The sequence below is a fragment of the Psittacula echo genome (genome assembly GCF_963264785.1).
Source record: "Psittacula echo genome assembly, chromosome: 1".
NCBI lineage: Eukaryota > Metazoa > Chordata > Aves > Psittaciformes > Psittacidae > Psittacula > Psittacula echo.
The window spans coordinates 116,726,870-116,741,279 of NC_137735.1; the positions used below are offsets into that span (position 1 = coordinate 116,726,870).

At 46.9% G+C, this 14,410-nt stretch overlaps 1 protein-coding gene across 2 annotated transcripts; it reads right to left on the reverse strand.

Moving 5' to 3' along the window:
- Positions 1 to 2,601: 2,601 nt before the first annotated feature.
- Positions 2,602 to 14,046, reverse strand: SOCS2 (suppressor of cytokine signaling 2). 2 transcript variants are annotated; one of them, XM_080623059.1, is made up of 4 exons: positions 13,846 to 14,046; positions 13,558 to 13,700; positions 11,753 to 12,039; positions 2,602 to 10,741 (listed from the first exon to the last, which is right to left on the reverse strand). In XM_080623059.1, the coding sequence occupies exons 1-4, from the start codon at positions 13,882 to 13,884 to the stop codon at positions 10,293 to 10,295; spliced, it is 918 nt and encodes a 305-aa protein (XP_080479185.1). In that variant the 5' UTR covers positions 13,885 to 14,046; the 3' UTR covers positions 2,602 to 10,292. The 2 variants fall into 2 exon arrangements, with proteins under 2 accessions (XP_080479185.1, XP_080479184.1); XM_080623058.1 differs by lacking the exon at positions 13,846 to 14,046 and having other exon boundaries at positions 13,558 to 13,823.
- Between the last annotated feature and the right edge of the window lie 364 nt (positions 14,047 to 14,410).

Sequence of the window (14,410 nt, forward strand, 5' to 3'; positions counted from 1 at the left end):
ATTTGGCAATTTTAAAGCAATATTTTGATTTAATCAACATAATGCTTTTACCTAGGACTATTTCCAGGCAATAAATTTGATACAAGGGGTTTAAATTGCTTTTGAATAATTGATAAATAATATTCCAATACATCTGTTAAACCAAGGTAAGTGTTAATTTTTTCCTCAGGCACACTTGTTAGCCTTCTAAGAACACAGACATAAAATTAAATACTCCTATGGGTTGTTTCAGGTCGATGCATTAGCATATTTACTATGATCTTGACGGCACTGGAAACCACACAAATAACCCATGATCGGTAACTCTTAAGGCATGAAGTATGCTGCTGTTGCAGCCAAGGCACAGCTGAGGCGGTTTTACACTGTCATGTCACAGATAGTTTTGTAGTACCAGTGGTGAGAAAGTACATTTGTAAACAATGCAAACAGGCACCAGGGAGCAGAGAGCACCACAGACCGTCTTATACAATCATTCCTCAGCGCAGCGCTGCACAGCTGCAGGGAGTTTCCTTTCTGTGCTTCCTCTGTTGCTGATTGCCAGCTTTTTTTCCTTTTTTCTTTTTCAGTCACAATCTAAGCAACTGTATTATATCTGGAATTGGAACAGCTAGACTTGGAGACTTAAAAATATCACATCGTTGTAATCCTGACAGCTGCATTTAATTGCAGATGATGCGCCTACATTTTAAAATAGAAAATGAAGACAAGCAGTTACATCACATTTTTTGCCAGGTGAGGCAACTAGGCTTATTTATTTTATACTGTCCAAGAATATCTTGGAAAGTTAGCAAAATGCATGGATATGGACAGAGCGGCTCCGGTTCCCACTGGATTAAATGACAGCAGTATTGCAGCCTGTGTTCAGTCACATCTTTGCTTACAGTCTAAATAAAAGAAGGAAAGCAGTGTAAAGGAACTGATAAGCCTGGTAAGGCAGAGGGTAGGTGACAGCAGAGTTCCAAGTCTGATTAAAGGGAAAATGTGTTTCCTTTTCCTTCCACTGGTTTATACCTAGCGCTGCAAATTCCCTAGTGGAAATTGTAAATCTGCTACTGATGTTTTGGATTCATGTTCAGCTGAACACCCCAGGTGCTGATGATACTCTGCACTTACAGAATAAGGGTGCACACAGATAATACTTGAACTCCAAGGAGAGAAGCCCTTAAACCTTTTATTGTGGTTCTGTTTGGGTTCAGCCCTAGCTAAAGTTCTTCCAGTTCAGTTATAGCCTGAGTTCAACAAAATTTCAGAAGGATGGTTCAGTTGTATTCCAGGTTTAGGGACAGACATGTATAATTGCGCCAGTTTGGGTTCAGCTCAGCTCCCCACAGTCAGTCCCACACATCAGTATCATCAGACTTTTTTAGACCTAAAACCTTGATCTCTCTGGTTCTGCGGACTGAGGGAGCACCAGTGGTCACCAAGCCACACTTTTGAGGACCACTGAATTCAGGGTAGCAAGTCCAGATCTATGGGAACCAAGTGAAGCAGCATCTCTTCTGACAAAGCTCTTCTCTTTACGTGTGGGTTATTCCAGGTCGGAACACCAGATTTTAAAGTTTAGAATACAGTTTTAGAGCTCACTTAAAAGTCCCGAATCTTTTTAGAAACTCTGTACATGTATAATGAGATTAAAATAAAACCCAACCAACCAAACCCCCAAAACTTTTGAGAGGATCTTTAATGCTAATTAGAGTCAAACTGTATCCTAGCATGTACGTATTTTCCTTGTTTTCTACAGACTAATTTGTTTCTGCTGATAACAAGAGCCAAAATGTGTTTTTAAAACTAGTGCAAGCAGATTTAATCTATTAGGACTATGCTGTTTTCAATTGTCTGTAGGACAGCATTCCAACTTTAAGGACAAAAGAAAAGAAATATGAGCCTCTAGATTTGTTTATTAAAAACACATCTAATTGGTTAAATCTCTCACAAAACCTCTGAAATGAAGATGGAAAAAAAAAAGAAACACATTACATGGTTGCCTGTCATTTTTAGAAAAAGAAGCACAGAAAACATTTCTGAATGTGATGCATCTCAAAAACACTTTAAAATACAAGTCAGGCTGGCCAAAGTGGTGGCCTGAAGACCAGATGAGGGTCTTGCAAGCCATTGCTATCCACTGCTGTCTCAAGTGATCATCCCTTCCTCCCTGTCCTCTTCCTCCTCACCCAGGTCCCTGCTGCACACCCCTTTGCAAGTGTGGCCTTCCTAATGCCAATACCCAGATTTCTGTGCCAGCCTCTGAAAAACAGGTGGATGCCAAGAAAGGAAGGCTTTGGTATGGAAAGGTTGCCCGATTTGTAAACCGAGCTTTGGCGTGCTGCTCTGGGTGCTGGCAGGGTTCGGGCGTGCTGGGCTGCAGGATGGGAGCGTCTGTCACTCTTCAGGTGGCATTTGCAACTCCAGCAGGGATTCCTTATCACTCCTGGGAAAAGGTGGCAGGCAGGACAGAAATGAATCACTGAAGGGGAGTAGCCCCAGGGCTGCCTCTTAGGTTGTTCTGATACTTTGTAACTTTCTATTCACATAAATAATAAAGGCTTTAAATTAAACGGGGTTTGAAGAGAGCAATGAATATAAAATGTAGGTGACACATCATGAAGTTCTTTAGAAGTATGATTTTATTAAAAGGCATGCCCAGCATGGAGGTAAAATACATCACAAAGAGTTTCAAAACATCCTAAACCATGGAGTGTGAAGTGACTGTGTAGCGTCTTATACATTTACATTTGTTTCGGTAATAAAAACAAATGTTTATTGGCAGTGCTGCAGTGAATTAAGTCTTAATACTGTTTACTTTGATGCAAATAATCTGTAGCCAAAAGTTGGATGCAGAATAGTTACAAGAAAAGGAGCAGGCATCAAATGTGAAACTTTTGTATTCAGTCCAGAAAAAAAAAGCAAAAAGAATCTCTGCAATGAATTGCAATAACTCCCCTGCAATTAATATTTACAAAATGTGACTCAGTATTTCTCAGAATTTTTAGTCCATTTTCACTAAATACATGAACTAACGTAGTTGTCTTTGTTCTTGAAGTTTAATTTAAAGATGCTTTGAGGAGACAGATGAAATACTGCAAGCCTCTACATATTTATTCCAGATTTACGAAACTATTTTTTATATGTAAAACAACCATTTTAAATGCGAGAACAAAGAAAATTCACAAATTAGCCTGAAAGTCAAACATTGACAAGTAAGTAAAAGGAATTTAAGATTCAAGGTTGAAACCTTTTCACAAAACCAAATTATTTTGCTTGCAAATCACAGCACATGAAATGGTTGTCTAGTATTTTAGATAAAAGACTGGAAGGTTGGTTTTATTTAGGAGAGTAACTGTTGCTTTTTGTAATCTTCTGTTTCTTTCTCAGGCTTTGAACTTGACAAGTTATATACATATGTATGTATATATGTACAAGTTATATATACAGTACTTATATTTTCAAAGGTTCTTACTTTCAGGTGAAGCATTTCAGGAGCTGGTAATGGCTTATGGAAAGTTTAGACAGGTAGCCTAGCAAGAGATTTGGCACTGCTTATACTTTTTCCATACATCCTGTTTTTAAACAAAAACGAACTCGCCTTCAATTAAAAATTCATTTACTGTATTTTGTTCCCTTTCAAAATTAAACCTGCCCCATGGGTGGTTACAGTGGGCTGCTTCAGCAGCCTGCAGTAGGTACTGCATCCTCTACCAAGGGAGTTAAACACATGAATTGTGCCAGAAAACAGTTATGATCTCACAGGCAGTTTCCCTTGCAGACAACACGCAGCTGAAGCACTTCAGCTCACACATGAGCTGTGGTGCCACTTCCACTGCAAGCTAGTCAGACAAGAATCTCACTTTCCTAACTTTCTTCTTTATTTCTAGCAATGCAGCCAGTCAGAGGTACTCCATCACTGCAGCTAAAATTCCTGTCAATGTCAATTGAAATATGGGTGACTTTTCACCCCACACTGATAAGTTACAAAACATCAAGTCCATTTTACAGATGAATAAATTGCAACTGATATAGGCTCAGTCTTGTTTAGTACTTCTCTTCCTAAAAGAAAATGAACCAGCTAAAAACCCCGTAAATGGTAAGTTGATGCACAACTTATTCTGCCCTCCAGACTGTGTCAAGCTGCACACTAGGTAAGAAAAAAGCAAATGTGTGACATATCATACAGGTGTCCAGCGTAATCCCTCAAATTTGGAGATGCCCCCTGAGACAAACTGGGTTGTGGGCACAGAGGCTCACCAGAACAGGACTGCAATCCAAAAGTGGTATAATTACATTGTAACAAAGCATTTTGAAAAGGGATTTTACAGCCTTCAACTATCAGTCTTCCAACTGTTTCTTATATAATGCTTTCTATCAACCCTGATCCAAATAATCTCAATAAAGTCAAAAGAAGAATTTGGGGCTTTGAATCCTTTTCCACATTTTACATACCTCTGCATTTACTATTTGTTAACTGACTTCGCACCAAATTGCAGTCCTCAGCTATGAAACATCAGTTATGGAACAATTTGACTGAAAACAAAAGGATTTACTTACGTAAACCCTGCTTGCCAATGAAAGAAAAATTAAGGCAGGAACATTGAATTTTTAGAGTTTGTTTTCTAATTTTGCTCTTTGCAGCATTCAGCACAGAACTTTCCCAGGGTATTATCTGTTTGAACTTTCTCCTGCTAAATGCCAGCTTGTTCATTATGCTAGTATAAACAGCTTTTGCTCCTCCATTTTATTCCTCCTTTATACCATAGAAAGTGATGGTATTATTTTGGTATTTCAGTTCCTGGAGAATTAATGGCTCAAATTCTGGAAGAAAACAAACCAAAACACAGGTGCAGTCCTTTTTAAAAAAGGGATTTCAGTTGAAAAAAATCCACAATTTATCAGGCAGGCTAAACACCATCATTATGATGCCATGTTTTCACATTTCCCTGGATTTTCTTAGAGGCAATGGCTACTTCAAAGCCCTGTAGATAACCTGATCAATAAACACAGTTTTTGGGCACTTCTCCCCTTGGCAACCCTGGGACCAGGACAGACTGATTTTGCTAGACGCTTATTTTTTAGTTCCTGAAATTCAGTTATCCAGCCAGACTTTGTTTAGATGTGGTTTAAACTGTGCTGATAGTAGCTACTCCCCTGGACCTAAAGGCATGACCTTAGCTCTACTAATACACCTTTCAGCACTGTACTAGTCCTGATGGCTAGTTATTTGACACACCTTGTGAGAAGCGCCACCTTTCAGAGGAGCTGCTGGCCTTTCCCTTCAGTCCCTTCTCAGACACCAAAAGCCAGACAGGTAATTCCCTCCTCAGCAAGCAGAGTAACTTCTTATCTGGTTTCCTGGCAGCTGTGTTTTACCTAGCCTGTAGCATGCCGTCTGTCTAAAACAGCAGGTGAGGACCAGCAGTGGCCAGCAGTGGTGCTTTCGCAGCCCCTGGCAGCACCAACTCTGCCTCCCAGTTTCCCTTGTAGAAATTAGACACTCTTGGCAATGCTGTGGCAAACCACCATGTTGTTGTGCTCAGACCTTGGTGACTGAAGTTATGTGAGGGTGGAATGTTGTTTCCAGGCATTTTCAGTCATGCTAAGGGCTTAGCAAAATACTGAGACCTGCTGAAGTGAATGCTAATAAAGAAGTGGTTTTCAGGAGCTGGGCTGAGATACCAAAGTAACTTGTCATCCTCACTTACTTTGTGTATACAGCACCAACCAGCTCAGACTTTCCAAGTAATTTCTCATTATTCTATTTGGAAATTTCAGGGTTTATGTACTAAAATTTTCCTTTGACTCTATGGGTTAATGTTGGTTTTGGTTGTTGGGTTTTTTTAAATTTTTAATTAAATGTCTAATTTAATTAAATTTTAATTTTTAACTAAATGTCTTTTCAAGAGAAAAGTTTCTTATTGAGAATCAGTGACACAACTTCTAGAGTCCCTCAACCCATCATTTCCTCTAGCAGTCAATATGATAGATTTATTTTAATGACAGCAAAGTCAGCAGAAGTTTTATTTTACTGTTCTTTAAATTCCTATTAGACATGACACCCACATCTAAAGGTATCTCTTCCCATTTCCATCATGTATTTTGGCTTAAGAAGAACAACCCCTGACACCACTCAACTTACTTTCTGTTAGATCTTAAGCCTATAGACAAAAGAAAAATCCAAACAAAATTTTATCAGGAATACAAGAAGAAGCTCTTGATAGAACATGTAAGTAAATAAAGTTTTGCTATGATTGTCAACAAGGTGGTTTACCTCCAGAAACACATTGCTAAGACACGGTACAGGAATTCATGCAACTACAGAGCCCTGTCCTTCCTATTGTATGTAGATGGTTTGCTTGAAGAGTCTCAGATTCTAAAGCTCCACAGTTTTCAGTGAGGAGTACATTCAGAACGTACATAATGCAAATTATGTTTGTATTTTTTTAACATAAAAAACCCTCTGCCCCCATATTCTAGTCAGCAATTTTTCTTTCTTGCTAATAATTTTATATTGTTGATTTAGAATGTGGTTACATAAAATACAATTAGGAAAATATTAATGAGATGAGACTAAATCAAAATTGCTTCTGATGCACTGGGTGCAGCTGCTTGGTTACATTCCCAGTCTACCTACCTGTCTTGCACTTGAACCCTTTTCTGTCTCTGGTGACAGAAAACGCAGCAGGGAAATGCCCATACAACTAAAACAGAGCCGTAGTTCACACTTTTGCTGGGCTTAGTGCTAAATTAAATACAGTCACCAATTCCATTTTTATCATTCATCTCACAATTGTGTTTTTATTATTTTAAGCATCACCTTAATTGTGATTGTGGGGATTGTGGGGCTCTCAGTTGTCCTTTCATTATTCAGCAACTAACATTCCAGGAATAAACTGGAAAATCTGAAACCTCAAGACTCAAAAATGAAAAAACCAAACCAATACATGGGATGAAAAAAAAATAAAAAAGGCTTAGGATTAAAGTCCTTATCATGATTTCAGGTTGACTCACAGGCATTGAACCTGTGAAACTGGCTTCACTGAACACTCTGTACTAGCAATTCAAGATGACATATATCAGTTAGAAGTAATTTTTGGAATCCAAAGGGGCAGCAATTTAAAAGCTACTGCTGCGAACAAGCCATATCCATAGAGTGGGGGGGAAAAAAAAACCCAACCAAACCCAAAAGCCCAGAAAGCACTGGAACTCTTTTTAAAATGTTTGGACAACATGATAGTGCCTGGAAATTCATGAAGTCTACATGCAAGATTTTTGCACCACTGTAATCTAATCATGTGCTATCTTTGGATTTTTTTGTACCAGAACAAGTCATTCCACTGTGCTGCGCTAGAATGAAGCCGAGCTTTCAGCAAGCTATGGCGTGGTTTAGTTTTACTAGTGCAATGCATCAACCCTAGGGCTGGCATCCTAGTGAGGACAAGAACTGTGCTTTCATACAAAGAGGACTAGTTCCCCCTCCAGTCTGTTCAAAATATTGTTCAGTGCTTCGAGCACGCCCTGGCTACAGCCCCTATTTTTCCTCACAGTAACCAACACAAACAATAGGAAGTGTAAGTCAGTATGCTCAGCGTTTGGTGATTTGATTCCACATCACAGTAACTACTCTGGACTGTTAACAAGAATTGCCACCTTTCACTTTACTAGCACTCCTTGTCCTCAGCCTGCCATTCACCTTTGTGCTTTGGAGAGCTGCCGACAAAAGCCCAGCAAGCTGCTCTGCATCTGCCCCACATCATTCCTCAAAGCTTGGCTCTGCTGTGGGGAACACCTGGCCTGCCACTGCTTACAGCAGGCTGCCAGCAATGAGCCAGAAATCATTTCCTGTATGTACAACACAAGTGGCTCACTGCACCCCAAAACTCTTATCTTCTCAATTTGCCAGTTCCAGCATTGGTGTTCATGATTTTAAACCTGCAGGTCAGGGACTAAACTGAAGTGAACTCATTTTAAAGGACCTTAGTATAATGTGTTCTCCACTGAGATCCCAAGCATATCACAGCTAAGCATCACCTCAGCCAAAAATGCCCCCAGTAGGAAGTTAATGTAGCAGATAGAGCATTTCTTACTGTGACAGAAGTTACTCTTTGCCGCAGCTATCTCATCTCAAGGTAGAGCTAGACAATGACTGTAAGAGAACAGATTCATCAGAATGAAAGCATTCCGAGAAATACAGTTCTTTCACAGGCACTGCTCATAGGAAAAGCTCCTCAGCTTCAGGGTGGCAGATCCTAGCAAGACGGATGACAAGCACAGAAAAACTGTGTGATTATGATGCATACCTGGAATACAAGAGCTCTTCTGAGATGGGAAACAGAGGGTGGTCGTCATGTGATGTGAAAAACTTCCACCAATCTGCTACACTTTGGCAGGGCACGGGGAAAAATTTTACGTACCAAAAGCTTTTGTTCTGTTTTTCATGAGAAAACTCACCCCATTTCTATGCTAAATCTTACATTAAAAAACGGGAGAGAGAATTGAAGACACAGAGAAAGAAAAACCACCTCTTCCATAGAGAGAACAACATAACAAGTATTTGCCCTACCAAGGAACCATCCCCTTCTGGCTCAGGTTCTCAGTGTCTTCCTTATCTTAATGACTGTCCTACTCATCTCTGCCAGCATGCTAATGACAAAGCTAAGCATGTAACACTGGGAGTTTAGATGCAACAAAATAATCTGGTTGGTGCTCCAGAGTTTTTGAGAAGGGACAGAGCCTAGTGACAGTACTACAGAACGGATAAGGCAGGAAGAAAACAAGGCAATTATTTCATATTGTTTCTGTTTTGGCCTGGGCAGGGCTACATTACAGCAAGTCTTGACAATCCTCCTTGTTCAAACACAGATCTATTTGCTTTAATTAAAAAGTAAGCTAGGGAAAGAGTTAAAGTTGACAGAAGATGACGCCTTTGTTTCTCTCTGATGCCCTTGCTTCTCTCTTTACTGTTGCCCTATTACTCTCATCTGGGGTATTTTTTCTTTCAAACACTTTACATTTAGGCTAAGGAACAGGTACTGAGGGTTTCAGACCCTTTTTCCAATTTGGAGGACTGCTGTAACAGAAAAGACAATGTCCTATGCTAATACCTAACTACATGAATTCAGCAGGCAGCCTTTAAAACACTAACCTCAACCTAATCCTGCTATTCCTTTGAGCAGCACCATAAAGGCAAAGCAGGCATATTCTTCCTCACTGATACATGTGCATTTATCTGAGTATTACCTGGGAAATTATACAGATTCCTAGGATCACTGTTTCCTGAAAAACAGTAGCAAATCCATACATACAAAGATTGGAAGATTGTTGTGCAATTTGATTTACTTTATTGAGTAATAGTCTGATAACTACAATGATGAATTAGGGAAAAAAAAAAAGTCCCAATCCCCTAAAAAACCCCAAACATACTTCCCCACATTTTGGGAAACAAGCTGAAGAAAACATTCTACACTGTAGAAGACAGCTGTAACTGCTGATATCCATGTTTTGACATTGGAACTGAGTAACTGCAAGTCTGCAGCATACAGTCCTAAAGCCTCAAGCAGAACAGGCTTACTAGTAATAACATGGATATATCACCACTGGGAAGATGTTAACCCTGTTGAAAATTCTGGGATACCAATCTGGTATAATCCACAACATACTGGGTTCCTATGAAAGATGTAGCATTTCTCCTTAAGATCAGCTTTTAGAGAACTTTGAAAAACTATGTTTTGAACTTCTTACTTGCAGTGCTCCTTTGCTTGCAGAAAAGCACAAGAATTATAGTTCAATAAAGACTGAATACAAGATCAATTTTTTGAGTGGATTTGATTACTTGCATAACTTTGGCAAGATTACCACTGCGTGATCCAGTTAAGCTTTCAGGATTATATGAACACCAGCACCAAATTAATCATGGAATCAGACAACTGAGATACTTATGCACTCTCATACGTCTTTGACCACTTCTGCAGTCTCTCCCAGTCCCACTACTTCGGGTAGCATTTGACAATTAGTGCAGTATTTTATGCCATTGACAAAGCAACACGATCTGGACAGATTCCTGGCTTCTCTCTCCTTGCAAGAATAGCATGCCACCTTGTTGAACCTCTGAGGATGCAAGCTGTAATTATTCTACATAAAGTCTCCCTTTGTGGCATCTGAAATTAAAACCTTTCCCCCACAATTGCCACTGTTTTGATAGTGAATTCCATGCTGATTTGTTCAACTGGTTACTCAGTTCTTTGGCTGATTTTAAGAATTGCATTTAAAAGTTACTCTACATTACAAGCATTTAGAAAATATATTTATACCTGGTATTGGTACTCTTTCAAGTACTCTTTTAGTCTTGTTGGTAACGGCAGCTCCCAGATCTGATTTGTACATTTGTTTATAGTTATTCTGCAGCGGTGTTGCAGAGATGGAGTGGACGTATAGAGAGGTTTGTTCAAGTAAAGATGAACTGTTCCATTTGAAGGTGTTTCTGTTCTGTTCTTGCACATAAGAACATAGTACTCAATCAAATGCACAACGCTGTTGAACTGCTTAAGTCTAGATCTGACGCATGTGATAGAGTCCAGTCTAAACTTGCCATCTTGATATTCTATACGTAGATTGGTCGGTCCCGCTGATGTTTTTACTGAAATAGTCAATAGATACTCTGAATGTGAACTATCCCTAACCAAGAAGGTCCCTTCGGGAGCATCCTGTAATCTCTCTTTAGCTTCAGCAACAGTCATGTTGCCCCAGTACCATCCTGTTAAAAGAGAAGAGATAAAAGGGTTTGGTTTTGTTTATTAGTGTTTGTTTGTTTAAAAAGCTACTCTTTGGCTGATAGACTTGTAATAACCCATTTCCTTTGTTGTTTGGAAGTCCTGCAGGCATTCTACATTTTTAATTGCGATTTAAATTCATTTGCTTCACAATGCGTCTCGGTTTGACAGAGCCTTTCAGATCACTGTTCATTTTCCTATCTATGCATACACGCTCACAAACTTTCCTAGAGCGTCCTGAGAGGCTAACACCGAAGCTGCCGACACCACGGGCTGCCCGTAAGGTAGCAGAGACGCGTCCCGCGGCTCCTCGCTGCGCACATGCCGCGGCGAGTGCGGCGTCAGCATGGCACACGCTGGCAGCCCGCAGAAAGCCAGCTTTGGAAACTCTAGGTAGTCTGTTGTTGAAATGTGCTTTGTCTAGCAATCGGAAGCAGAGAGCTGAGAAAACAACTTCGGCGGTGCAGCTGCGGTCCTAGCAGGGAGCAGGGGAGGCAATGAAGACCAGAAAGCCACTTCCATCCGCCCGCGACCAAGTCCCGCGTCGTGCGGGGCCGGGCGAGCCGCCGCCACGCCGGCGAGCAGAGCGCAGGTACGCGGCAGCGAGGGGATGCGGCGGCGCCGCAGCCCGCCCGGCACACTGCGGCCGCCTCGGCCGCCAGCAGCGCCCGGCCCTCGCCCGGGCGGCGATCCCGGGCTGCCGCCGGGACGCGGCGCTGCCGGCGCTTTCGCTTCGGCAGCCGCAGCCCGCGGAAGGTCAGAGCCGCCGCCTCCTCTCGCCGCCGCGGTGCCTCGACCCCGCAGCTCTGGGCGGTGCTGGCCAGCGTCGCCCCACGGTCCGCTTCCCCTCTCGGCCCGGTAGGGCAACCCGCCGCCCTGCTCCGTCTCCCTCGGGTCGGTGGCGAGGCGGGCGGCAGCGAGTCGGGCACCCCAGCGAGTGCCGCTTCCCCCGGGCGCCCCCACCCCCCCCTCCGAAGGCAGCAGACCGGGCTTACCTGCCCGCCGCAGCTCCTCCATAGCGGCGGCCAGCTGCGCCGCCTCACAGAACTCCTCGGCAACAGGCGCCGCCGTCCCGGGGTGTCCCCAGCGCGCCCGGGAGCCCTCCGTGCTCTCCAGGGACTCGGCGGAGCGCAGGGTCATGGGGGGCGGCGGCGGCGGGCGCGGCCCCGCTCGCACGCAGGTCGGAGGCTGCCCGCAGGGAAAAGGCTCCGCTTCGCCGCCGCCGCCGCGGTGCTCAGCGCTGCGACGGGTGCATGGTCCCGGCCCCCGGCCCGGGCGCCGCCTGGGATCAGAGAAAGCGTGGTTAGCGGCGAGCCCCGCGAGAGGCGCTCCCGACGCAGCCCGTGCGTTTCTAGCGCTCCCTCTTCGGAACTTCCCAGCATCCAGAGGAGGGACCCGAGGCGAGAGATCACCTCCCGGCGGAGCGGGGGAGGGACATCTCCTCCCCCCGACGCCCAGCCTGTCCCCGACTCCCCTCCGCCGGTGACGAGGCGGCGGACCGCGAAGGTGGTCTCGCTCTATAGCAAGGGCAAACCCGCCGATGCGCCGCTCCCTCGGCAGGGGTAGGCGAAGCCGGGCGGCAGCGCTGAAGGGGAGGGGGAGGGAGCGTTTGGAGAGGTAGGAAGTCGTGGGACTTTACGCTGGGCACGTAAAGGTATGAGCAGGACTGGTGTGGGGGGAGGAGTAACGGGGAGCGGGACAGGTCCCAGACCCGGTGCTGCCCGGCTTGCACGCTGCGACGCGCAGGAACAGGTCAGTCCGCCTTTCACTAAGGTCACACGCGAAGCCGTACCTCTAGGAACGGGAGCAAGGTGCGGTCCGTGGTGCCAGGGCGGGAGTGTGTCCCTCCCGGAGAGCGGGGCGTCCGGGGGGCTGGGGCGTGGGCAGCACCGGGGATCGCTGGCCGCTCGGGTATGGGAAAGGGGCAGCGCGGTGGAGGACGTGATATATATATATATAGCGCGGGCAGGAAACATGCTTTTTCCGTTCCATTAAATGCTGCCGGTATTACAAAAAAATTTTATCTTTCCGCTGAGCTGAAGCGAGCGGGGGGAAGGGAGGGCGAAAAGAGCCTCTGGCTCTCCCACCGTCACACCGGGAGCGACATGGAGCCTGGCAGCCGCAGCAGAGCCCCGCCGGCTTGGCCGGAGGCGAGAGGGAGCTCTCGGGAAAGGCTGAGCCCCCAACGGTGCCTGCGGGCCGGACAGAACCTCTGCCCCGCGGTGCGCAGCAGCCGCCGCCAGGTGACGGGCTATGCCAAGGTGGCTCCTCCCGTCACAAGTTTCCGCGGCGGAGCTCGGTAACTTCCAAGTTCAACTTCAGCGGCAGCTGATAGGTCGCTCTGCCGGGCTTCTGTCGCAATACAGGCAGGCACACGCACGGCAACCCCCGCAAAGCGCATCCCCGACCCTCCCGCCGCCAGCTCGGGGTCCGGGCGCAGGTGCGCCTGTCGCCGGGGCTGCTGCGGGCGCAGGGCTGCCGGCCTAAAAGGCCGAGCGCAGGTGGGAGCAGCCTTGCCGAGTGTGCCCGGGTGCGACCTCTTGCGAAGGGGAAGCGCGAGAGCGCCCAGTCGCTAAGTGCCGCCGCCCGCGGGAGCTCGGCGGGGACGGAGGATTTGCGAGACCGTGTTGGTTAGCTGCGGCGGGGTCTCCCGGCGGGGATGAGGAGCGCCGGAGCAGCTTGCCTCCGCCTCCGGTTGAGCCTGCATCCCGCCTGCCCGGGAGCGGGGCGGCAACGCTCCTTGCTCTCTAGGAGCGGCAGGGCACCGGGCGCAGGGCGGGAGAAGGACGACAGGACTCACCCAGGCTCGGCCGGACGGGGTTGGGGCCGCCGCTGTCTCCGCCTGGAGGTGGGGTACTCAGGTTGTTGTCGCTGCCGGCGGCAGCGGGGAGCGCAGCACCCGCCGCCGAGGAGAAGCGTCGAGGCTGTGCTGGGGCAGACAGCCTGCTGGAGGAGGAGGATGGTGCTCCTGGGGAAACAACACCCTCCGCTCCCCCCCCCTCCCCGGCGCGGGCGGTCTGTTCGCCTTTGATTGCGAGGCGAGGGCATCCTGCCCCCGCCGCTCCCCCCTCCCGGGATGGCTACATACAAAGGCTGCTTTCCAGGAACTTTCCAGGAACCGCATCATGTGACAGGACCCGCTCCGGCGCCTCCACCGCGACTCGCGGCCAGCCGGGGGCCGACGCACCGAGAGCCGCCGCCCCTTGTCACGCCGGGGCAAGCGGTCGCCTAAAACCTTCTCCCCCCACCTCCCAGTCCCCGCGGGCCCAACCCTCCGCCCAACGAGGGGCGGCAGACGCGCGGCGAGCCAGGTCAGTGGCTGAGGGCCGCTGAGGTACCAGCGAGCGGGCGGCCGTTGAGGGAGCCCGTTGGCGGAGCCGCGACTCGCGGGGCGGCCTGCGCCGCCCCGCGAGTCGCGGCTCCGCCAACGGGCTCCCCAACGGCCGCCCGCGAGTGGGCCGCACGGCACCTCCTGAGGTAACCATGCGAGCGCGGGAACGCGGGTCCTGTATTTCTCCCCCCCCTTCCTTCCTTCTCCTCCTCCTCAGTGATGGCTGGGTTGAAGGCGAAGGTGGTGGGGGGGGATACCCTGCCTTGCCCTGCGCCAGCAGCCGCGGGCACCTGAGCTCGGCAGCGGGGCCCGCCCTTGGGGC